The sequence below is a fragment of the Rhinatrema bivittatum genome, chromosome 4 (genome assembly GCF_901001135.1).
Source record: "Rhinatrema bivittatum chromosome 4, aRhiBiv1.1, whole genome shotgun sequence".
Taxonomy (NCBI): Eukaryota; Metazoa; Chordata; class Amphibia; order Gymnophiona; family Rhinatrematidae; genus Rhinatrema; species Rhinatrema bivittatum.
This window is the reverse complement of record NC_042618.1, coordinates 219,761,865-219,788,441: the sequence shown is the minus strand read 5'-3', so window position 1 is coordinate 219,788,441 and position 26,577 is coordinate 219,761,865. Positions and strand designations below refer to the sequence as shown.

The window sequence follows — 26,577 nt, the reverse complement described above, 5'->3', positions numbered from 1 at the left end:
AGAGTTAGTGGTTTTCTGTTATAATTTTACAAAAAGCTGATTTTCATAATTTTTCTTTTTTATAAAGCTTTGTTTCTGTTTCCTATAGATTATGACTCTAAGGCCTAGATTCATCAAATTGCTATAAATATAGCAGAAATAGTGCCTGCGATTTAAAAAAAAAAAAAAAAAAAAAAAGGGCATGGTTAGGCTAATTTCCTGTCTACTGCATTGCATAGGCAATTTTCACGAAGCACGATACATTATCATGTTTTGTGTCATTTTATGCGACATGCGTTGATTTATGCGTGGTGTGTTGTTTTTTTTGTTTATATATACTGGCTTCCTGCAGCTGCCTCTTTGAGGGTGTATCAGGCATTGGAGAGAGGAGAGGAGTGTTAGTGAGTTTAGTGGTTTAGTGGGATTGGGAGCTTTTTTCATTCAATTACCTGAGTGCTTTGTCTGGTCTTCTGTGGTCATCTGTTTCCCTTTACCATGGTCTTTTGTCTTCTTTGTTGGAGTGAAAGTTTTTGTTTGTTAGTCCAGTTTGTCTGTCTGTCTTTTTGTGTGGCGGAGTGGTGGTGATGGTGTCACGGAGGAGTGGTGGAGAGGATGAGTATGAGAGGCATGGAGAGAGAGGGGAGGAGAAGGAGTAGGGACAGACAAGAAGTAGAGTAGAAGGAAAGGGATAGGAGGAGGCGAGAGGGGGATGAGGATGGCAGGCTAGGGACAGACAGGGAAGCAAAGGGGACAAGAGTTGGTAGGGCACATGCCGGGGGGGGGGGGGAAGGGAGGGAAGTGGGAGGAAGAGTGAGGAAAGGGAGGACATCTCTCCAGAAGCAGAAGTGGCACCCCGATCTGGCAGCTAGGCAACAGGGCGCATCCATCTGAGGGCTTTGAAGTTCAGCATGGAGGACAATGAGATGATAATTGCAGGGGTCCTGGAGAATTATGCAATGCTCTTCGGCAACCAGGCCACCAAGACATCAAGGGCAGCTAAGGGCCAGATCTGGCACACCATTGCCCAGGCTCTATCCAGGCTCAGTGGCGTGAAGCATAGTGGGGAGTAGGTAGCCACAGGTAGCGTGACATGAAAGCCCAGATGAAAATGAAGGTGTCTAACTAGAACAAATATATATGGCAAACCAGAGGAGGAGCCATTTATCCAATAATATTGATACCAATGGAAGAGTGCCTTGTCCAACGTCTGAAACTGGATGTCTTTGAGGGCATGGCTGAGCGGCTGGACACCATGCGAGCCAGAGCCGGTAAGTTCAACTCACCTTTAAGTGGCAAGGCTGCTCCAGTTGCCCACATTATTTGGCATAAGATGCTCACATTGATGGAGATGCAAAGTGTGCATCTTATGCCAAACGGTACATGTGTTCTTCTTAGCATTGGTACTTATGTCTTCTTCTTTATTTCCACAGCTTTTGCCCAGGACTCAGCCAGACCCAGCTGTCAAGCCCTAGGGACCAGGAGCGCTGCAGCACTTTTCCGGGCACCCTTACTCATGGATGCACAGATGCAGTTCAGCGAGGAGGAGGAGGAAGAGCAGCAGCACTAGCCTCCTTGAGCACTTGTAGATGCTGGAACCCTTCGGCTTAGCAAGCTCTCTCAATATCAGCTTAAACATAACAGGCTTCATAGAGGAAGTGAACCTGCAGTGGGAGCCAGTTAAGCCAGCACAACCTCTCTTGAGCACACCATGTCACCAGCACAAGGCAGTAGGCACTAAGTACAGCAGCCCACCAGCCCCATTAAGCCATTTTTGGAGGTCCAAACTTCGCATCATGCCATGACCATCATAGCACCAGCACCAACACCAGCACCAGCACTGGCACCAACAGAGCCCTTGATGCATGAGCAGCTGGACTAACTGGAAAGGAGGCATGGGGTACACCTTCACCACATATGGGCAGAGTTAGTGTGCCTGAGAAGGGCTAACAGTCAAACCCAGGCCCTGCATGATCAGTTGGCAGCACATACACAAGCTCTAACAATAGTGGCTACAGCCTTTAACAATATGACAAGCATGTTGACTCAGATTCTACAATGCATGTCAGAGCCTCCACTTGTGCCTTCCCTAGCATCCCAGGACTCCACCCCTGCAGCAGTCCCCTCCTGAGAGATAAGCCATGGGTAGGCCCCCCAAAGACAAACTGACCCCAAATGGCAAGCCACACCATGGCAAAGGGCCATGAAGCTGCAGAACTGGTGGCATATAACATCAAAACAAGCCTGGCCAGGCCTCTGTATAGCGTTCCTGTGCTAGCTAGATGGAAGAAGCCTGATGGGCCTGTCCTCACTACATTGTTCCTGTGCCGGCTAGACGGAAGAAGCCTGCTGGACCTATCCTCACTACAGAGTTCCTGTGCTGGCTTGATGATGGGGATGGTCTACTGTCTGCTAGTGTTGTCCTGCTGTCTGCTTCTGATATATCCTCCTTGATGCTCTGCCCGAACTCCAGCTTCATTGTGGTCTCCAGACACCGTCCAGCTGCTGTCTCTTCTCATCATAACTCATCTCCTGCTCCTGATACTGGTATCTCATCTCATCTCATCCTGCTGCTGCTGCTGCCTCCATGCTGGTATCTCATCTCATCCTATTGCCGCATCCATGCTACTGTGTCTTCTCCTGGGCTCTTGCCTCATGCCGCGGTGTCTTCTCCTGGTCCTCGGCCTTCATGCTATGGTGTCTTCTCATGGGGCTTCTGCCTCCATGCTGCACTGTCTTCTCCTGGGGCTTATACCTTCATGCTATGCTCTTTGGTCCTGGTCCTGCTGCCTTCTTGTTGAACTGTGCTGCCTTGGCTCTTAGGCTGTGTCCTTGAGGGCACTCTTTCAAAATAGACTATGTGGGCCTTCCTCTTGAATTATGCTGCTTTGGCCCATAGGCTGTCCCTGAGGGCACTCTTTTAACATGGACTGTGTAGGCCTTCTTCTTGAACTGTGCAGCCTTGGCCCTTAGGCTGTCCCCTTGAGTGCACTCTTTCAGCACGGATTGTCTGGGCCTTTTGTTTAACATCACATAGTTGTGCTGCTATCAGCTCTAACATTAGAGCTGTACTGTAGTTACTGGGGTGCTACTTTCACTTTCTATGTTCTTTGCTGTAATCAAGATTGTGCAAAAGGATAAGATGCTAATACTGTATGGGGCGGATTTTCAGAGCCCTGCTCGCGTAAATCCGCCCAAAACTGGGCGGATTTACGCGAGCAGGGCCCTGCGCGCCGGTAAGCCTATTTTACATAGGCCTACCGGCGCGCGCAGAGCCCCGGGACTCGCGTAAGTCCCGGGGTTTTCGGAGGGGGCGTGTCGGGGGGCGTGTCGGGGGCGGGCCCCGAACCTCACGGTGTTTTCGGGGCGTGTCGGGAGTGTTCCGGGGGTGGGCCCGGGGGCGTGGCTACGGCCCGGGGCGGCCCGGGGGCGTGGCTGCGCCCTCCGGACCCGCCCCCCGGTTCGCGTCCCGGCGCGCAGGAGGCCCGCTGACGCGGGGATTTACGCCTCTGGGAGGCGTAAATCCCCCGACAAAGGTAAGGGGGGGGTTTAGACAGGGCCGGGCGGGTGGGTTAGGTAGGGGAAGGGAGGGGAAGGTGAGGGGAGGGCAAAGGAAAGTTCCCTCCGAGGCCGCTCCGATTTCGGAGCGGCCTTGGAGGGAACGGGGGTAGGCTGCGCGGCTCGGCGCGCGCCGGCTATACAAAATCCATAGGCTTGTGCGCGCCGATCCAGGTTTTTAGCAGATACGCGCGGCTCCGCGCGTATCTACTAAAATCCAGCGTACTTTTGTTTGCGCCTGGAGCGCAAACAAAAGTAGGCTATTCGCGCTCCTTTTAAAATCTGCCCCTATATGTAATGTTGCCAATTGGAACAATGTATATACAGGTCTACACTCAATGTGCTCTTCATTTCAGTTACAATTTCATATGCAATTTGATATCTTGTCGTTGCAGAATCTGATTACCAAAGATGTCAACTTGCTTTCAATCTGTTCATGACATTTGTTGTGTGATAAAGTGGTCACAGGTTTGAAAGAACACTTTCTGTTTGTCTGTTTTCTTTGTGTGCTTTTTCTCTTAAGGGTTTTCTAGGTCAAAGGTTTGGGATCCACATGACCTTGCATGCTAGAGTGCCATTGGCCATTCCAACTAGGCATGTTTCTGGCACTTTTCTGGCAGGCAATACCATATGGCCTATGACATACAATCAAAAGCTCATTGTATGCTCCCAAGGAAGATGGCAAGAGCTAAACAGTAAGCTCCTTATTGTGAAGCATCACAATATGCTCCAGTTGCCTTCTCCAGAGAGCATACTCTTAGCTAACTCTTGGGTACATAGGCATGTATATGAGATGGGCACTAGCTAGCTAGTTTTCACTTCCATATGCAGAATAGGTGTAGGAATGCATGGCTAGAGGTGCATTAGATATGTTTTTACTCTGTTGAGGATTAACAGGTTGTCTAGCTAAGCAAATGCCATAGTACAGCTATTACAAAACATTGGCCTCTTTCATTGCGAATATATATCACCTCTGACCAAACCAATGGGCTTCTCTCTGGCTTTGACACCGAATGCTATGATGACATAAGTCTTTAGTCAGAAGACTACTTGAAAAATACATAAAGGCCTAGTTGTGCTTCATATCTAGGGAGCATACATCTGCAGCTACAGGTGCCAAGGCCAGAGAGTACATAGCTTATGTGGTGTAAAAGGCAAGTTATACTAATCACCCCACAAGACTTAACTTTGGGCCCCTTACTTGTGTCCTCACTCCACTTAAAAGGCAATCTGGACCTAACCCTTTTTAGGTTTTACACTAAACAAAATGTCTTCTACTTTCAGGCTGCTGGAACACCATGTCAGCAGCTATGTGACAACTTATCTGTTCGCTAAGGATCATCCTTAGTGAACAGGTATTATCCAGATCCACAAACCAGGCCAGTACAGGGGTGGCAGCCAGTCTGTGGAGGTGTGCCTGGTCCCAAGCAACCGCAGGCCTCATAGCTGTCTGCTCTTGGGCCTACATAACTCCCTCATTCATCCTCAGTTGTCACTCACTGCTGGCATGGTGTTCCAGCAGCCATCATAATGCATTTTGTGTAGTGGACAATTGAAGTGGCAAATGTTTGCAGTTAAACCTATCCCCTAAAATCAACAGCAGAAATCTGTCACCACTTCTATATATGCACAGAAAATATATCTAGCTATATAAGGCAGAATATTTGTAGGTCTAACCTGCCAACTTATAGATATGGCAGAGTATGTCTCAAATGATGTGGCCTGGTGTGGCGGCCTCTATGTCAAGTGTCTAGGATATGTTCTATAGAGAGGAGGGTAAGTAGGCCACTGTCTCGAAAAAAGCAGTCTCTAATAGGATTGTAAACAGGCCTCAGGCAACCCCTGTCGTGTCCCGTCCCCCCCCCCCACCCCACCAAAACAGGCAAATGCATTCCCTGGCAGCTGAAACTCTTGGAATCAGGCACACTCCCAAATAACATGACAATTAGGCCCACTCCAGGTACTAGGTAAAAAAGCATCAGGGTCCGAGTCAGGGGTGGAAGGTGTACACTATAGGCAAATATCGACTCATCCATAAATGTGGCACACCTTATCTAAGGTCTGATGCTGCCAAGTTTAACACACACACCCTCAATGCAAGTAATAAACAGTGTGAGCCCTAGGTGGAATGTTATTTGATTAAGCATCAGGCCATTTTCTCCCCATCCGATCAGAGATATATTTCTCTGAGGCATCCCTTGTAAAGAGTGGAAGCACAGGATCACTTGTGTCCAAAGGCAGTGTGTGCAAAATAGATACACACACACACAATGCCAACTCTGGGGTATGCATAGGTGTGGAAAGAGAGGGAACTACGAGGTCAAGATCACCCCTAGACACAGTTCTAAACAGAGGCTAACACAGCACATCACTCACCCAGACACACACAGTTATACATATCTGTTGGTCCATAGTTGTGTGCAGACCTCCTCCTGCACTTTGTGCACCTACACATGGCCAATGTGTATGTTCCTGACCTGTTCGTAATCAACCATCATTGATGTCTGTGGAAGCCTGTTCCCTAACTGCTAATGAGGGAGTCAGAGTTCTAACTATGCACAGAGGATTATCTACATCTGCCAACATGACACATATCTGTGAGAAGCATATTTATTTTTTATTTTATTTAACACTTTTATATACCGACGTTCGTTTGCACATCACATCAGTTTACAGTAAAATGATTTGAGGAATGAAAGGAAAATACATTTTAACAAATTGAACATCTTTAGAGTTTTTTAGGTCAGGGGGATACATGCTGGGAATATAAATTGGAGGGAGATTGGTGGCATGAAGACAATAGGAACATGTAACTATAATTTTCATAACTGAAGAGATAAACACGATATAGGAGGGAACAACAAATTTAAATAAGGGCTTGCGATGGGGGTAAAGACCTTGTGGGTCTGGGTGAGTGTTTGTGTGAGAGTCATTGGTAGGCTTGTTTAAATAGCCAGGTACTGACATGGGCCCCTAAAGCTCTCAGGTGGCACTAAATACTTGTTTTATAAGAGACCAATATAGAATGTGCGTAAGCCATCATACCAACCAAATGAGACCTCATGAGATATGAGTTAGCTTATATATTCAACACAGTGGCAGTTTTCAGAATGAAGCAGGATGTAGGCTCATGAGATCATCAGCTGACAATACCTTCTCCAGCCTTTATACTATACACAGAGCTGATGATTGAGAGTCTATCAGCATTAGGGATGTGAATCGGGCTTCGGACAATTGAAAATATCGTTGATATTTTCAAAATCATCAGAAAACGGGGGCTCCCCCAAAACGATAGGAAAACCCCACGATATTGATTGTGGGGGTTCCCTTATCATTTTGGGGGAGGGCGGGAAAAACAGCACACAAAAATAACCCCTAAACCCACCCCGACCCTTTAAAACTAACCCCTTAGCTTCCTCCACCCTCCCGACGCCCCCAAAAACATTTTACAGGTACCTGGTGGTCCAGTGAAGATCCCGGGAGCGATCTCCCACTCCCGGGCCGTCGGCTGCCACTAATCAAAATGGTGCCAATGGCCCTTTGCCCTTACCATGTGACAGGGTATCCGTGCCATTGGCCGGACCCTGTCACATGGTAGGAGCACTGGATGGCCGGTGCCATCTTGTGCTCCTACCATGTGACAGGGGTTGACCAATGGCACCGGTAGCCCCTGTGACATAGTAAGGGCAAAGGCTATCGGCGCCATTTTGATTACTGGCAGACGATGGCCCGAGTGCAGGAGATCGCTCCCGGACCCCCGCTGGACCACCAGGGGCTTTTGGCAAGTCTTGGGGGACCCTCCTGATCCCCACAAGACTTGCCAAAAGTCCAGCGGGGTCCGGGAGCGACCTCCTGCACTCGGACCGTTGCACATTAGTGCAATTTGCACGCGCCGACGCCCGCAGCCTTCCCCCAATCCCTCCCAGGCCGCTCCAATTTAGGGTCAGCCTGGGAGGGAACTTTCCTACCCCCTAATCTATCCTTCCTACCCCTTCCCCTAATCTTACCGCCCCTAGCCCTAACCTTGACCCCCCAAAATGTTTTTTTTACCTCTTGAGCCTGCAAATGGCCGCTGTGCCGGGGGCCTCTAGCCCCTCCCCACCCCCTCCCCTTTCTCGAAGCCCCGGGACTTTCACGCATGGCTGGGCCTTTTAAAATCCTGGCCATTGTGTCTGTGAGTGTGCATGTGTGCCCTCAGTCTACAACAATCTTAGGATGACAAATATGTAGAGAGGGAGATTTTTAAAATCCTTATTATTTTTAATTATTGGGTATTATTTGATAAGCATGTAGATTGTATATACTCAGGGATATGCTATTTTAGAAGCCTACAACATACACACGTAAGATGTGCGAGTAAATCCTCGAGTGTAAAAAAAGGGGCAGTCCAGGGTGTTCCCGAGCAGGGCCAACATTCACGTGTGTAAGTTGCTATTTTATAAGAGATTTGCACAGGTATATTTGGCAGCTTCCCCATGAATATTTACACTAGCTCTATATCTGGAGCAAGTGATTGTAAACATCTTAAAAGTGAAATGACGTTTAGGTGGGGGGGGCGGGGGGGTCTGGGTGAAATAAACTGTATTCTCTGGTTATGACTTTCTTGTTTTTTAACTATCTTTCCTACTGCCTATTTATTTTATCCCCTGCCCAGTTACTGTCTCCCTGTTGAAATGTATTTTCCAAACTTTCAGTTATTATGTGAACCGGTATGATGTACCCACTAATGCCGGTATATAAAAGTTTCTAAATAAAATAAATAAATGAGAGGAGTTGAGGCTGAAGAGCCAGGAGAGTCTCAATAAGTAACCTGTAGATGGAGTGGACGACTTAGTAGAGTGATTGGTAAAACTGGTAATTTCATTGCCATGCACATGTTAGAAAATCTCCCAATTTACACTGTAAAACCCGATTTACAAGGAGAAAATTATGCAAGTAAAATCTCCACGTGTATATTAAAAAAGTTAGCAGTAAAAATACACAGGTATAGTAGCTGCGCACCACTTATCCAGTTAATTTGTGACTAATCCGAATAAGTATTAAAAGCATTATTTATCCATCTAAGGAGGTTATTTTTCAAAGCATTATCGCGTGCGTTAGGGCCTTTTCGCATACGATATAATGCAAATTAGGGGGAGGGGAGGAGTCGGGGCGGGGAAGGGGAGGAGTCAGCCGCGGCACCGCTGAAGGCGATAATGTGAGGAGCATTATCGCCTGCAGTAGCGTGGCGAATAGCTGCACCTTTTATGGTGTCGCTATTCGCTGTGAAAGGCTGCATCCGGCCCCACTGCGGCCGACGAAATCTCACCGCTGTGGTGTGAATGGCTGCGGCCTTTCGCAGGCCCACCCCCCCCCCCCGCCTCTTTTCATGGGATTCATCATTCCACGAGGAATGATGAATCCCGCCCTTAGTAAGATAGATGGATAAGTCTCAAACAGAGCTAGTTATCTGGATAAGTAGCACTTTTCAGACTTATCTGGCTGATTTAGCCATATAGGTGCCGATTTTAAGACTTATCCAGCTAAGTAGCAGCAAAGCCAGATGTTGGAACTTAACCAGATAAGTGCAATGTATATTCGTGGGTTTTTGTTTTTTTTTGCATACGCATGCATGCCGCAGGGTACATTTGCATGGACTTTATAACTCACGCATATCATATACACACAGGTTATAAAATACAAGAGTTGATTTTCGTGCATTATATATATGTGTGTATTGGGCATGCATGCGGCTGTTTCAAATTTATCCTCCCTGTGATTATTTTATGTTACTTTAATTTTCTGTCCCAGCCCTGTCCTCCCCGTCCCTGGAAGTTGTGTGGGTGTGTTACACATACCTATTCTAAATCACAACGCTGAGAGGTGGAGTTATTTATGTGATTCCTCCCATAGGTCAGGGTTTTACAAATATAATGTGAAAAAAACAAAGATGAAATTACATTTTTGTCATTTATTTATTTATTTATAGATCATTTATACTATAGCCCTAAGCGATATATAGCGCTAGGCCAATATGTCTAGTTTAAACTTCCGTTTTCTTCAAAGAAAATCATTTTTATTTATTCCTGATGAAAATTCATGACTGAAATGGACAAATATGTTATGTACAAAATCCGCACATTTCAAATACTACTAAAAAGCATAATAGCAATGTCCAACCCCATAAAAAAGGTTCTAGTTTATGGTTTCCATAATTATTTCTGAATGGGAAAATTCTTCATGTGCCTCTTGTTCTGGCTGGATTGAAATTAGAAGTAGTATACAAAATTTGAGATCCATGTTCCCAGTTTTAAAACCCATTCCATAATCTGGCTATTGCTGGAGGGTAGAATTTACTGACTACTACTAGTAACTGTAGATCAGATTGCCAGATTTGCTGAAAAATCAGGGAAGAAATGATAACGACCCCAGTCTTAAACCAGATTTCTAGACACTTTTTGTTTTTGCAATAATATGTTTGAAAAATCTACAACTGAGGTCATTTGAATATTTTCTGCACAGGGGCTCAGTGTACCAGAAAAGAACAGAACTAAAGGACTGTATTTTAGTGATGGAAAATGTAGTGTTGACTACATTTTGGTGTATAGGAAATCCAGCCCACAGACGGAGAAGAGAGAGGTGTTTGAAAGAAATATCAGAGCGGAGGGACTGCATATGGAAAAAGAGGTAAGCCTGTCATTTATATTATGTTGAACTGCACAACATCAATATAAAATCTGGAAAATGAACATTACTGATTAGAGATGTGAATCGTGTGCCAGATCATCTTAACGATCAGATTCGGCTTGGGTGGGGGGGGGGAAAACTCTGATCGTTAAGATATGTGAATTGGAATCGTTTCCGATTCCAATTCACATCGCTAATTTTTTTTTTAGGGAGGCCCGTGCCGCTAAAAAAAAACCAACCCACCCGACCCTTTAAATCGACCCGACCCTCCCGACCCCCCCAAAACCTTTTAAAATTACCTGGTGGTTCAGGGGGCCTCGGGGAAAGATTTCCCATTCCCAGGCATCAGCTGTTCTAAAAAAAAATGGTGCCGATGCCCCTTTGCCCTTACCATGTGACAGGGTATCCGTGCCATTGGCTGGCCCCTGTCACATGGTAGGAGCACTGGATGGCCGGAGCCATCTTTAAAGATGGCGCCGGCTATCTTTACTCATCAGCCCCTATTATAGAGTATAGTATAATAGGGGCTAATGAGTAAAGATGGCCGGCAGTGGAGAGAGACGAAGCCGAAGTCCAGAACAAGCCAAGGTCAGGAGCCAGAAGTCAGATGTCGAATGCTAAAACCAGGGACGGAGGCTGAAGCCAGGAGTCGAAGAACGAAGCAAGGTCAGGAGCCAGGAATCAGATGTTGGATGCCAAAACCAGGGACGGAAGCTGAAGCCAGAGTTGAAGAACGAAGCAAGGGCAGGAGCCAGGAATCAGATGTCAGGAACAAGCAGGAAGCACTAGGGATGTGAATCGTGTCCTCGATCGTCTTAACGATCGATTTCGGCTGGGAGGGGGAGGGAATCGTATTGTTGCCGTTTGGGGGGGTAAAATATCGTGAAAAATCGTTAAAAATCGTTAAAAATCGAAAAATCGGCACATTAAAACCCCCTAAAACCCACCCCCGACCCTTTAAATTAAATCCCCCACCCTCCCGAACCCCATCCCTCGCCGGAACATCGTTAAAAATCGAAAATCGAAAAATCGAAAAACCGGCACACTAAAACCCCCTAAAACCCACCCCTGACCCTTTAAATTAAATCCCCCACCCTCCCGAACCCCCCCCCAAATAACTTAAATAACCTGCGGGTCCAGCGGCGGTCCGGAACGGGCTCCTGCTCCTCAATCTTGTCGTCTTCAGCCTGGCGCCATTTTCCAAAATGGCGCCGAAAAATGGCGGCGGCCATAGACGAAAAAGATTGGACGGCAGGAGGTCCTTCCGGACCCCCGCTGGACTTTTGGCAAGTCTCGTGGGGGTCAGGAGGCCCCCCACAAGCTGGCCAAAAGTTCCTGGAGGTCCAGCGGGGGTCAGGGAGCGATTTCCCGCCGCGAATCGTTTTCGTACGGAAAATGGCGCCGGCAGGAGATCGACTGCAGGAGGTCGTTCAGCGAGGCGCCGGAACCCTCGCTGAACGACCTCCTGCAGTCGATCTCCTGCCAGCGCCATTTTCCGTACGGAAAATGGCGCCGGCCATACGAAAACGATTCGCGGCGGGAAATCGCTCCCTGACCCCCGCTGGACCTCCAGGAACTTTTGGCCAGCTTGTGGGGGGCCTCCTGACCCCCACGAGACTTGCCAAAAGTCCAGCGGGGGTCCGGAAGGACCTCCTGCCGTCCAATCTTTTTCGTCTATGGCCGCCGCCATTTTTCGGCGCCATTTTGGAAAATGGCGCCGGCTGAAGACGACAAGATTCAGGAGCAGGAGCCCGTTCCGGACCGCTGCCGTTCCGGACCGCCGCTGGACCCGCAGGTTATTTAAGTTATTTGGGGGGGGGGTTCGGGAGGGTGGGGGATTTAATTTAAAGGGTCGGGGGTGGGTTTTAGGGGGTTTTAGTGTGCCGGCTCACGATTCTAACGATTTATAACGATAAATCGTTAGAATCTGTATTGTATTGTGTTCCATAACGGTTTAAGACGATATTAAAATTATCGGACGATAATTTTAATCGTCCTAAAACGATTCACATCCCTAGGAAGCACAATTAGCTACTCCGAAAAGTGAACCTCGTTGCAAGGCGAGGGTTAGCTGTGACTGCCGGATTTAAATAACCCGGCAGCGTCTGACGTCATCAGGAGGCTGTCTTCAGTTTTCCCGCGCTGGCCCTTTTAAATCTAGAGCCCCTGCGTGCGCACCTAGGGGGCGGGGCCAGCAGCGGATCGTCATCGGCGTCTCCCTCGCAGGGAGCACGCCGAGGTAGGCCGCGTCTCGGGCCTGGACGGCCGGAGGGGAGCTCCCGCGGCCGGGGCGGGCCGCGTGGTGAGTGGGGATCCTGGGGCACGGCCCAGGATCGCAACATTATCAGGGTCTCCTTGGTATTTCTCTGACCTTGCCCTCTCACCCCACTCCACTACCAGTAATCCTTAAGCACTCTCACACCAAACACATTCCAGTCAATTATCAGAGATTGTCTACCATCTGAAGCTGCTTCAGACCTGTTGATTTCATTTACTGTTTCATAAGACAAAGGGTTGGTATATAGAAACTTCCTATGAGATTGTGAATCACATAGTGGAGAAGAAACTGCGATTGTTCTTCCTATTAGATGTCGCAGACATGTGGACTGCTGAGCAAGCATATAGTTTGTGGAAACTTTGTATCAGTCTCAGCAATCCTGTGTCTATAGATGGTGATGACCAATCCAATCAAGATTAATGTTGGATCCTAAGGAACTGAATAAGCACTGACGTTTTGAGCAGAGATAAAGGATCTGAACTATACAGATTGTGGAACTTTTCCTGTGCACATTTCCCAAGTGAACTTTTCCTATGTAACCTTTTTCCAGAAAGGTTTTCCCAAGGAATTTTTTCACCAAAACTTTAACTGTTGCAATTCACTATGGGGTAAATTTTAAAAGCCTGGCGTGTGCCAAAACCGGGAGATATGGAAGTATGGCTGGCTGGCGCGTGCAACGTGAATTTTAAAAGGCACCCGATTACACGTGTATAGTAGAGCAGGAACAACTGGGAAGTGGTCCTACTCCATAGACCCTCAGATCTGTTAAGTGTTTGGGTCTAGGGGAATCAGCGTCGGAGGCTTTAGTGGCAACAGCAGAGGGTGGGGGATGGAGGTGGATCCAGTATTTTTCTTTTGTTTATTGTTTGTACCTTTTGTTTTAAATAAATGAAACTAAATGAAGAAAGAAAATACAAATGAAATAAAAACAATGTTCAGTGCACACCCCTAGCATGTGGTTGCTGAGCAAGCAGGTGAACTTATTTGCAGGTAACTTTTCCATGGGCAATCCAAGCAAAACTCACATGTGGTTTTTGCTTGGATTATTGGTGCCAAACTAATGGGTAAAATGAACCTGTGGGTTTGCACCAGCATGGACAATTTTGATTTTGATTTGACGGTTTTAGATTTGGCATTTTCTAGCATCTAGAAACGGGATTGGGCATAACATTCCAGTAAAAAGGATGATTATACATGTTTTAAAGGAAATATAAAGTACTTTTTGTAATTGCAGACCAATGATTTTGGTCTGTGATAATTACAAAAAGTACATATTATGGCATGCTTCTGTGGTTATGCAGCCCTTTGAAGCGACTCTTATTGTGGTTGCGGTTGGCCTTCGATGAGCAGGCCTGTATTTTACATGCATTTATTTTCATCTATATATGTATACAGATTTAGTTTGAATTACTTATGAATATTCAATGTATTTGTGGCTTCAGCTCTCACCTGTTTTGATTTATCAAATATAAAAGCATTTCCAAACTTCTGATCAAACATGCAGTTGTAAAATATATAATTCAGAAATAATATATCACATTGTTTGTTGTGGAGCACTAGGAGAGCGATCCCACTTCCTGAGAGGTGTGTCCTTGGGCCGCGGCTCGACCCCAGAGGATTCCGAAGAGGGCTGCGGGAGGCGTGGCATGCCCAAGCATGGGTAGGACGGAAGCAAGACTGGAGTGATGACCAGGTGACAGGCCCTCCTCCGGACCTGCACGCTTCGGAAGACCCAACAACGCAATGTTGGTCTTGTGAACAGTCCTCCGACCGTTCCCAGCCCTTTCGGACCTGCCGCAGGGTACAGCATGAAGCGGCAGGCCGGACAGAGGCCAGGACAGCGAAGGCTGGAACATAGATTCAGACGAGACTCAGAAGCAGGGTACTGGAAGTGCAGACGTAGACTCAGAAGCAAGGTACTGGGAGTGCAGACGTAGACTCAGAAGCAAGGTACTGATGATGCTGAGGTAGGTTCAGAAGTGAGGTACTGAGGGTGCAGATGTAGACTCAGGAACAAGGGCTGAAGGAAGACATGGGCACTGTCCCTCAGGGTGCCCTACTCAGACCACCCGTGGGACTGAGTCACGGACCACCCTGTCTCATGCGCGCCCTACTCAGCCCAGGAAGGCTGGTCGCGGACCACGCTGAGAACAGGAGAATGCAGGAGAGATCCAGGCGAAGCGAACTCCGATGCTGGGATACTGACATCCGAAGCCCCGTCGGCTGGCAGGAAGGGAAGCTCCAAAGCACAGGGACAAATCCCACCTGTTGGCCACTCCAGGGCCCAACAGGACCAGAAGGCTCAGGAGCCAGACAAGACGAAGGGCAGAACACATGGACTGGATCAGGAACTGGATCTGGCACCGACATCAAGGTAACAGGGAAGAAGCTGGTTGCTGCACACCGGCAGCCAAGGCAGGATTGCTGCACACTGGCAGCCAAGGCAGGAAACAGGATCAGGAACAAGGACTTCTCAGGGACTTAGAAACGAGGTACATGGCTTGCATCACAGATGGCCCTAATCAGCCCACCCCGAGGGCTGGTCACGGGCCACGGCATGGCTTGCCGCGAGGTACCAGGACATTGGAGGACACTGGATCAAGGTGATAGCTTTCAAGAGATTCAGAAGCAAAGTACTTAGCTTTCAGGCGAGTTTCAGGATCAAGGTACAGGCTTGTAATATCTGGACTGGATCATGGATACCGGATTAGGAATCAGACCTCAAGGCAGGAACAGGAACAAGCAAACATCAGGACTGGAACAACTGGAAACATGGAACACTTAGACCTTGCAGAAGGCTGGAACTCAAGGCAGCTCCTGGAACGAGAGTCTCAGGAGTGACCAACTCCTTGCGAAGGCAAAGACAGACTGAACGTAGAATCCCTTTGTAGAGCTGAGGTGGACAACGCCCAGGGAGGAGCCAGCAGGGGCCACACCTGGCTGGCCCTTGAAGAACAGACGAGAGAGGCGCGCTCGCGCCCTAGGAAGCTGGAGAGATGAGTGCTGGAAGCTGGTGGCGTCCTCAGCCACGTGGAGAGCCAGGGAAGCAGTGAAGCAGCCCTGGGCTGGAGCTAGGTGAAGGCAGATCAGTGGAGCAGCTCCCAGCTGCAAGGACTGAAGCAGGAGAAGGGCTGACTGCAGGAACGGCTCCATGCCGTGAAGACAGCCCCAGGAGGAGAGGTAAAACTGCAGGCAGAGTAGAGAGCTGTAGCAGGCTGCAGGCACTGGCAGGGACAGCTTCCCAGCCAGGCAAGGACCCGGGCTGTAGCAGGCACCAGCAGAGACGGCCTGCTGACTGAAGGGCCTGGGATTGCAGCAGCACGTCTGGGGAAGGCAGGAACAGAGGAGCCGACCGCATGGGAACAGCTGCGGGGACAGCCCCAGCTGATTCAGGGAGAAAGCAAGCAGCAGCGTCAGCAGCCCGACTGGCTGTGAGAAGGTAAGAGCCTGCCCACGCTCCTCGCGGGCAGGATCACAACATTGTTGAACTGCAATTCCAGTTATAGCAATCTACTCACAGAGTGAAAGGCCAAGGGTAAAAGCACAAATATTAATGTCTTTGGAGAAGGGGCCTGAGATCCTATGGATTGACATTATAAAGGTGAATGACCATTTGAACTTAAAAGAAAAACATCTGACAAGGTGATGATTTGTTTCAGATCATCAGTTCATAGACATGCATTACAAATATTAAATCTGTACAAAACCACGACACTCAAAGCAGCATTCTGTAAAAAAAAGTAGTGTTGACATCATGTAAACAAAGGAAATTCTTATGTCTAGAGACTGTTGAATGATGATTAAATTAAAATCCAGACATGCATCAGTCTCCCCTCCATAACTCTGAAAAACTACATATAGTAAAGTATAAAATGTGTGTTTTTCCTCAGGCGCAGCATAAAGTAGTATTTTAAAGGGCATCCAGAATAATTCTTCCATTTAAAGTGATCGAGTAGAAAAGCAGAATTACTGTACGTTCTCCAAGATGCAATGAATCAAACTACACAAAATACATTAATACAGCAAATGCATGACAATTTTTGCATTAGGGAAGAAAATACTAGGGTTACAAAATGTGTGAGAAATAGCACATTATTTGTAAATGATTCTTGCAAAAATACATGTTAATAGCTGGAGTTATTTTTTTTTTATAGGGTAGTCTCTTATGTACTAGTACTTAAAGTGAATTGAGTAAAGACAGAAGTTATATTACGTGGTGATGTGCCAAATGTGGAAGGGTTGCTAGGTATGAAATGCATCTGGATTCAGTGTTATATTCTGAGACAAAGTATTGTGTTTGCCGTGTTAGTCCATGTGAATATATATAGAAATAAGGGTCAAACAAAAAGTTGCAGGAGAACACTGACCCCAGTAGAGAGAGAGACTGTCGCCTGCTGACACTGTAGGCCTGACATCTTTTACAATCGCCCCAGAAGACCTTCAAAACAGGTATTCCTGCGGCACACAGAGGGGAGCAATGACTCCGATGGAGAGAGACGCTATTGCCTGCTGACATTCTGGCCCTGATATCATTTTCAAGCGCGCTGGAGAACTTTCTAAAAAGGAGCTCCAGTGGGGCGCTGAAGCCACACCCCCAAAAGGGGCACGCCCCTCTATCCATTTTTTGGTCAGTTATTTTGCCTGAATGGGAAGGAAGAGAAAAAGGGGCTGCCCACATGATTCCAGCTATTGCTGCAGTTCCCTTTATAGAGAAAATTATTCGTGGAGATTTAATTTGCAGTTTATTAATTTTCCCAATGTCTCCTTAGTGTCTCCTAGAGATGTGCATAAGAGTATTTTTCTTCAGATTTTAAGATTTTCCCCTGCTGAAATTCCTGATAGAGCTAAGGTGTAATATCTGCCACAAAGAAGGAATGAAGGAAGTTTTTCTGATTCTTCAGCTGTTTCAATTTCTACAGCTGATAGGGCCTGGAGAAATTTAATAAATTGGCACCAAGAGGTAGCTTGCTCTAGTTCTACTTTGTTACTCACATTTGTCTCTGAAAATCATAAGGATCATATATATATTGAAGCTTTTTTTTTTTTTTTTTTTTTTAAACTTTAAGAGAAATCTCTTTTGGGTAAAAGACTGGACATGTTTCCCCATGTGACGAAAGTAACCCTGCCAGATGGGAGTTATTTCTTCAGAAGAAAATAGAGGGGTCAGTATTCAAAGCTGGCCGTGCAAGTAACTTAGCCAGTTAGAACTAACCTGGCTGTTACAATGTATATTCAGAAGCATGGCAAAGCCCCTGAATATACACATATATGTGCACACTTCGCTGGATAATCTACCCAGCTAAGTTTAGACCTGCTCTACGGGGTGTCTAAACGTAGACGTAAACTTATGCAGCTAACTCCGATCCGCTCAGTACGTGCCTACTTTTGCACGTGTAACTTTTATCCATATAAGGAACTTATATGGCTAAGCGATGGCTACTGAACATTAGAGTTGTGAATCGTGAGATCGATCGTCTTAACGATCGATTTTGGCTGGGGGGGGGGGAGGGAATCGGATCGTCGCGGTTTTGTTTGTTTTTTTTAATCGTGTAAATCGTAAGTCGGGGGAGGGCGGGAAAACCGGCACACTAAAACAACCCTAAAACCCACCCCGACCCTTTAAAATAAATCCCCCACCCTCCCGAACCCCCCCAAAATGTCTTAAATTACCTGGGGTCCAGTGGGGGGGGGGGGTCTCGGTGTGATCTTCCATTCTTGGGCCACGGGTGCGTTAATAGAAATGGCGCCGGTGCCACCTTTGCCCTGTCATGTGACAGGGCAAAGGTAACGCCGGCGCCATTTTGGTTCCTTTCCCCCGACGTCATGAGTGCAGGAGATCACTCCCGGACCCCCGCTGGACCCCCAGGGACTTTTGGCCAGCTTGGGGGGGGGGCCTCCTGACCCCCACAAGACTTGCCAAAAGTCCAGCGGGGGTCCGGAAGCGACCTCCTGCACTCGAATCGGCGCCATTTTGCAATACGGCAATATGGCCATACCTGGACCCCAGGTAATTTAAGACATTTTGGGGGGGTTCTGGAGGGTGGGGGATTTATTTTAAAGGGTCGGGGTGGGTTTTAGGGATGTTTTAGTGTGCCGGTTTTCCCACCCTCCCCCTTCCCCCGATTTACGATTTTTGACGATAAATCGGGGGAATTCCTATTGCATATCGCCTCTAACGAGTTTTTGACGATAAATCAGGGGAATTGGTATTGTATCGTGGCCCTAACGATTTTTGACGATTTAAAATATATCGGACAATATTTTAAATCGTCAAAAAACGATTCACATCCCTACTGAACATAGTTGCATATTCAGCGGCCGCTAATTAGCCACATAAGTCCCACTTATCAGGCTAAATAGCACTGCTTGCACTTTGAATATTGGGCCCAGACAGTTTTAGCACTAGGTGATAGTTTTCAGTTCAGATTTCCTTGTAAATGTCATGTAAAACTAGCTAATACTAAGTGTATTTTTTGTGATCCTGATAATCATAAAAAATGTCTCCAGGATAAGGAAGTTGTACATAAGTTGAGCATAGATCAATTTAATTAGTATTGGAGATTTTCTTTTATTTTCTATAAACAGGTAATTCATTACAGATAAATTGTTGTATATTATATTTCATTTTTTGGGTTATAATGCTGTCATTGTTCTGTTTGTTTCTGTTTCAAGCTTTTGGCTTTGAATTATATATACTTTGAAAATTAATTTTAAATATAGTTGCAGGTGAGACCTATTTTTTGCATAGTAGTCAGAGCAGTGAACCAGGAAAGCACATATGGTACATTTAGACTACAGGTGATTAGCAGATTTACCTGATAATCTTTGACACAAATTCAATAGTTTTTAAGGAAGCAAAAGCCTACACCTTTCGTAAAGTAGTCAAACAGTTTTATTTTAGTAGCAGAAGTATACAAGCTATAATACTGTAAATATAGTTTTGTTTTTAAGTTATCTCCAAGTCAGCCTGCATTTGACAAATATGCAATGCCAAATGAATTAATCCAACTGAAAGATTAGTTAAATCATTTTTAACTCACTCTTAGCCATTGGTGATTAGCCGATGATTAGCAGGTAATTAGCAGATGTAACTGATAATCTCTGATACAAATTCAATAATTTTTAAGGGAGCAGAAGCTTACACCATTCATAAAGTAGTCAATCAGTTTTATTTTAGCAGCAGAAGTATACAAACTTTCATACTGTAAATATAGTTTTGTTTTTAAGTTATCTCCAAGTCAACCTGCATTTGACAAATATGTAATGCCAAACTAATTAATCCAACTGAAAGATTAATTAAATCAGTTTTATCTCACTCTTAGCCGTTGGCCAGTCACAATCCTGTAGAGATCCAGGACCTGTCTCACAGCTTGGCATGGTGGAATCTAAGAACACCCAAGCAGGCAAATAACAGGTTATTAAAAGGAAAACAGAGCCCAGAGGACTCACAGATGTCTCTGTGAGGTATGTTGGCAGGGACAGGCCAAAGAAGGTCTTGGCTTGTTCAAGTTCCAGCAGGGGCAAAATTGGCAAGTATGACAAGGCAGCTACTCCAAGGTTAATGGATCAGGCTGTACTGTGCAAGGAACTCAGTCTTAAGCTTGCTAGTTTATAGGTTGGGATGGTAACTTTGATACTGATGCATGGGCGCACATGTACATGCGTATGCCAGCTCACGTCAAAGGACATGGACATATTATAACATACACGTGTATATGCGCACATTGGGGCAGATTTTATAATATACACGTGGGCGTACATTTGTGCGCGCAACCTGGCACACACAAATGTATGCCTGATTTTATAACATGCATGTGCAGCCACGCGCATGTTATAAAATCAGGGGTCGGTGCGTGCAAAGGGGTGCACATTGCACGCGCCGAGCCCTCGGGGAGACCAGCTGGCTTTCCCCATCCCCCCCCCTTCCCCTCCCTTCCCCTCCCTGTCCCAAGCCCCCCCCCGGTACCTTTGTTTTAGAAGTTACGCCTTCACTGGCCAAGTGCCCGCGTGCAATCCCCCGGCACAGCGGCAAATGGCCGCTGTGCCGGAGTCCTCGGCCACGCCTCCCAGACCGCCCCTGGACCACCCCACCATGCCCCCGGACCGTCTGCCCCACCCCTGTCCCGTCCCCTGCCCGCCCATTCAGAAAAGCCTCGGGACATATACGCATCCCGGGGCTTTACGTACGCCGCCGGGCCTTTTGAAAATAGGCCCGGTGCGCATAACCCCACCTGGATTTACACGCGTAGGGCTTTTAAAACCTTCCCCATTGTGTAAAATAGGCTGTATGCATGTATGTGTGCGCACAATTATATATGGATACATGCATGTGCATGCAAATGCTGCCTCTACCACGTAAGTGGGGGGATTTTAGTAAACTTGCACCAATGCAATTACCAGTTTCCCCAGTTTGTTCCCAGTTCACCCAGTTAAGGGATAGAACTTCCTAAACCCCCAGTTAAATAACCTCCCTTTTACCCTGTTAGCACCAACCCTTAAAACCCCGCTGACTAGCCTAAACTTTTTGATTTTATTACTTACTTGCCATCTATGGGAGTAGTAAAGTTACACAGCAGGGGCCCTGGTGTGCACTTGTGCTTGTCAATACTTATGCGCACATTTCATGTTAAAGTCCCAGAATGCCCATGTCCCGTCCAGACCATGCCCACGGCTCGCCCCTTTTTTGCAACTTCTTATTGGTGCATGTACCGGTATATACACGTGTAATCGGGTGCCTTTTAAAATTCACGTTGCGCGCGCCAGCCAGCCATACTTCCATATCTCCCGGTTTTGGCACACGCCAGGCTTTTAAAATTCACCCCATAGTGAATTGCAACAGTTAAAGTTTTGGTGAAAAAATTCTTGGGAAAACTTTTCTGGAAAAAGGTCACATAGGAAAAGTTCACTTGGGAAATGTGCACAGGAAAAGTTCCACAATCTGTATAGTTCAGAAACTTTATCTCTGCTCAGAACGTCAGTGCTTATTCAGTTCCTTAGGATCCAACATTAATCTTGATTGGATTGGTCATCACCATCTATAGACACAGGATTGCTGAGACTGACGATACAAAGTTTCCACAAACAACATGCTTGCTCAGCAGTCCACATGTCTGCAACATCTAATAGGGAAGAACAATTGCAGTTTCTTCTCCACTATGTGATTCACAATCTCATAGGAAGTGTCTATGATCACCATGTGGCTGAAGACTCCATCTTTGACTTAAGCCTGCATTTTAGTTCATTCTGTGTGCACAGCTGCAGACTTGTGTTCAATTGTGCACATCCTTGTTTTGGGTGACTGGCTTCTACCCTATTCTATTTATTTATTTAAAAACTTTTCTATACTGTCTTAAGTTAAATCACCATCACAACGGTTTACAAAAAGGCACAAAAGGATATTCAAGGTTAATTGGTATAGATTACAAGTTATACATGTGCCAACATGGAACGATAACATAATTTTAATAATAGAGCTATATGATAATTAAAGCTTAAATGTTGGTTGAAAAACTGCTAAAACGGTTCGGGTCTAGTGTTAATACAAGTCAGGGTTCAAATCCCACTGCTGCTTCTTGTGGCCTTGAACAAGTCATTTTAGCCTCCTTTGGTTCAGGTACAAACGTAGGCCTAGAGCAACTAAGCTGCGATGTTTTTTCACGGGAAGGGTCCCACTATCACTGAGGGGTGTTGCTGCGATAATGGGCCACTCCCATTATGTTTTGCCCTGCAGCAAAACACCGCAGGGCAAAACAATGTGGAAATGGCCCCTTAGGTGTGTGATGGAGGCCCCAACCTCACAGGACCACCTTTGCCTTAAAGAGCCATGCCAAATGCAAAAAGCCCACTCAAAAAAGGAAAATGTGTGAGGGGGTCAAAGCTGGACCCCCCCCCCCACCCCTGTTCATCCTGGGGTCACCACTTGAGGTGGCCCTGACCACCAAATGTAATTAAAAAATAAAAAGAGAAGTAGTCATGCGATGACGTCCCTTCCAAATCCCCCAACCCTGTCCAAATAAAAAAAAAAAAGTATGTTCCTCTCCCGAACCTTTCCTTATAAATAGGTACTTTCAGCTGAACGCATCTTTCTGCTTCAGCCTATTAGAGCCTGGGCAGGCACATCAATATACAAAGAGTTGCAGTAATTTATTCCAGTTAGGTCAAGTGATAGATATACTACTAAGTGAAAATAATTTGAATGGTGTAGTGATTTTAAACTGTGTAGCATCCGTTACTTTTAAAATGAAGTGCATAGAAAGACTGGAATCTAAAATAATGCTTAGATTTTGGACCTGTGTAGAAACTGCACTGTTACAGCCATTGAAAAGAAATAAAGAGTGAGCATCATTGGCGAGGTGCCTGCTCAGAATTATTATTTTGGCGTTGACGATATTGAACACTAGATGATTATGGGATAGCTAGAATTTAATGGTCAAAAAATTCCACTTTGTGGACCAAGAAGATAATTTTGGTACAAAAAATTGGATATCATCTGGATTTAATTTATAATTCACACCAAGCGTTGGTAAAAATCTACAAAGAGGAGTCATGTAAATATTAAATAAGATAGTCAAGAAAGTAGAACTCTGAGGAATGCTAGATGTTATATTGTGCCAGGCATTGGTGACTGACACCAGGCAGACCCAGGTTCTGTCTGAAATATAGGATGAAAACCAGTCATATATAATACCAACAATCCCAGTCTTTTTCAGTTGTGACAGTAAGATCTTATGATTCAAGGTGTCAAAATCTGCGGAAATATCCAGCAGAACCATCATATCACTGATTCCGCTATCTAATCGTATCAAGACTAAATAGTAACAGAGTCTCAGTGTTGAAAAACTTGCAGAAACCAAATTGGTGTTGATCCAATACTGCATTTTCATCAGTAAAAGAGGTAGAGAACGTATGCATTTTCTTGCATTGGAAGTATCCATGTGTTCTGAAACATAGACACATACTACGTGGTATTAGTTAAACTGTGAAGCTCTCACTGTACAGTTTAGAAAATGCTAGCATAAATTTCCATGTCTTCAATTATGCACCCAAATGCTGTACCGTGGATAGGTTTGAAACTTAGGTTCATTCCTTGCACCTTTTTAAAACCCTATCAAGATATAAGAGAGAGACTATTTTTTTGCAATTATTTCTTTATTATGTTGTCTGTTTTTCCTGTTTCAGTTTTTGACCTCTATAGCACTCTGAACTTTATTTCTGGCTGTTTATTAGCATTTTCAAAATAGCTTTCCTTTCCAAAGCTTCCAGCAGTAGTCATCATTCATTCTTCTACAGATAATAATGGGACATGATTGATCACACTATTATTAATAAAATATGCAAAATGTGTTCATTTTGATTGCGGGGAGATATTTTCTTCTCTGCTACTATTTGTGATGCTTTAGAGAACATGTTCATCCATATGTTACCTTGCCTGACACTGGTGCTGTAGTACTAAGGTCAACACGATTTGTTTCTGTTGAAAACACCAATAAAAAAGCTTTACTTTAAATTAGCATTAGTAGAGAAGAGTGAACCGGTAGGGAGTAGATTTGAAACCTTTCAAACCAGGAATAGGATAAAGTGGCTAAATCTCACTCAAATTGTTTGACCTGCAGTGCAGGTGGACCTGCTGTGGCCCACAATAATCTGCATGGCTCACAAAACTAAGAAAAGGGCAACTATAAATTATACTGTAGGCATGGCTCTGTGCTCTTTTACCACGTTGTGATGCTTGAGAGTGAAATGATTCAGTGACTATTTTTCTTCTGCCACAGTCTTCCGTAACAAATAGTGACATCATATTTGTGAAGCTACATGCGCCATGGGAGGTACTGGGCAGATACGCAGAACTGATGAATGTAAGAATGCCTTTCAGGTAGGTATAAATAGTTTGCATATATCTTTGCACTTAATAGTATAAAATATGTCCTTTCTCCCTTTCTTTGTGACAAATTGAAAGCTATGATTGGTCCAATATCATCATATGACTAATGCATAGTCATATGATGACAATGAACCAATCAAAGTTTTCAATTTGTCTTGACTATTTAATAGCATATTAATGTATTATAGCATATGGTATGTGATTATTATTCACAGCCTAAAATTAACAAGGTTGTTTGAGGAGAGTTGGTTTTGGTATTGGCCATATAAACTCTGAAATGCATTGTTAATATTATTTTTAATTTGTTCTTTTCTTTTCTTACTCTCTTTTTTAAATCATTGGATTACTACTTTCACAAAACATGTAAAATCATCATGCCAATAAAGTTATCTGAATCGGATAACTAAGTAGGAAGCTGTCTTACTTTGCCTCAAATAGGATTTTATGTAAAATCTAAGAAATGCACAGCATGATTTAAAATGTTGCTATACTGAAGACAGCAGCTTCTAATCTTGAAAAAATATCTTTACATGCTGGCTGTTAATATATTTAAATATGTACTGAACAGGCATTGTAGATTTAAGGTATGTTTTAGAACTGATGCAATTTATGGTAAATATATTGTATTTCAGAAATTGGCTATCTGGATAGAAGCCACAGATAGGCATCTATGGAATAGCCAGTGTTAAAACCGGCATCATAATGCAAGTTACCTACTGGTTGTAATGGCTTTAACACCCAATGTATGAAACTAATGATATGCTTAATGCAGTAGTGTTACTATGGCCCTGTTAAACATAGCCTGGCCCTGATAATACAGAATGTGCTCTGCATGTTAGATGCCTCAATTTAAGTTTCATAGTTATTAATTCTGTCTGAACAATCCAGGGTTAATACATAATGAGGCTATTAGCATATTAATTTTTGACATATTAGAGATGTGCACAACATTATTTTGTTTTGTTAGTTTTAATTTCTTTTTTCATTTTTTTTATTCATTTGTTTGTTTTGTTTCATCTACATAGATCTAAATAGAGGAAACAAAACAAAATATCTCTATTAGATCTAAATAGATGAAACAAACCAAAACAAAACCAAATGAAACAAAAAAAAGGAAAAATTAAAATAAAATGAAAACAAAACAAAAATATGTTCAGCACATATCCATAGAGGTAGATTTTAAAAGCCAGACATGTTCATCAGTTGGGGGATGCACACGCTGCTGAATTTTAGAAGACGCCAGATACATGCGTATCTTCTGCGGTGCGCATATCTCACTCGATTTCAAAAAGGGACATTATGTAGGCATAGACTGGATAGGGCGTGCCGTGGCTAGGCATATGCACACTTAAAATTGTGTGCACATGTGCGTGCAAGTTATAAAATGGCTGCATCTCTGGGCATGCACCAACGTACATACATCAGTGTATGCCCGCAAACTGCTTTGAAAGTTACCATCCCCGTGTACAAAAGACTTCCCTCCCAAATTATTCTAATCTCCTCATTTTTCACATGGTTACCTGCTATTTAGTGTGGATAATTTTTCTGGCCAAAAGTATGCATATAGTTCCAAACCCCACCCCTCAGAATGCCTCTCCTAGAGTAGGTAAATGTCCAAACTTATAGGTTAATTTTAAAAACCGGGCACGCACCAAAATTGGGAGATGAGCGCACATGTAGGACATACGAGTGTCCACCCGATTTTAAAAGCAGCCTAATAACTCACTTGGTATGAAAAAGGGGCATGATGTGGGTATGGTATGGGTGGAGCGGGGGCATTCTGGGGCAGGGGCAAGAGAAGTGCACGCAAGTAATTACGTGCCTGGGCACATGCCCAGCTCCAGAGCTGCGTAACTCTACTTCTGCTATGGAGGCGGTATACGTTTAAAAAAAATAAATAAATAAAGTGGTTTAAGGAATCTGGGGTAACTGGGGAGAGTGCAGACTAAAGAACCAGGGACATTTTGAGGACTTAACTCTAGACTGGGCAAACTGGTGGATGAACTGCTGAAACTGGCCATAACTCAGATCCCTTCCTTAACCCTACCCCTGGGAGTACCTCCCTTGTATGTGGGTAAAATAACACATATACAGGCTGCATATGTGTAGTTTTACCCGCATACTGAGCAGGGACTTTTTGTAGGACTATAAGGTGAATTTGGAAAGCCCGTCGTGCATGTCAAGCAGATTTTAAAAGCTGGCGAGAAACACGCGTATC

The 26,577-nt window shown here is 45.1% G+C and overlaps 1 protein-coding gene across 1 annotated transcript in view; it reads left to right on the top strand.

Moving 5' to 3' along the window:
- Positions 1–26,577, top strand: part of ANO4 (anoctamin 4) — a 339,950-nt gene that overhangs the window by 159,555 nt on the left and 153,818 nt on the right. Inside the window, exons 8-9 of the mRNA XM_029599722.1 lie at positions 10,036–10,200; positions 24,250–24,350. Coding sequence (XP_029455582.1) covers positions 10,036–10,200; positions 24,250–24,350 — 266 coding nt within the window. The remainder of the gene's footprint in view (positions 1–10,035; positions 10,201–24,249; positions 24,351–26,577) is intronic.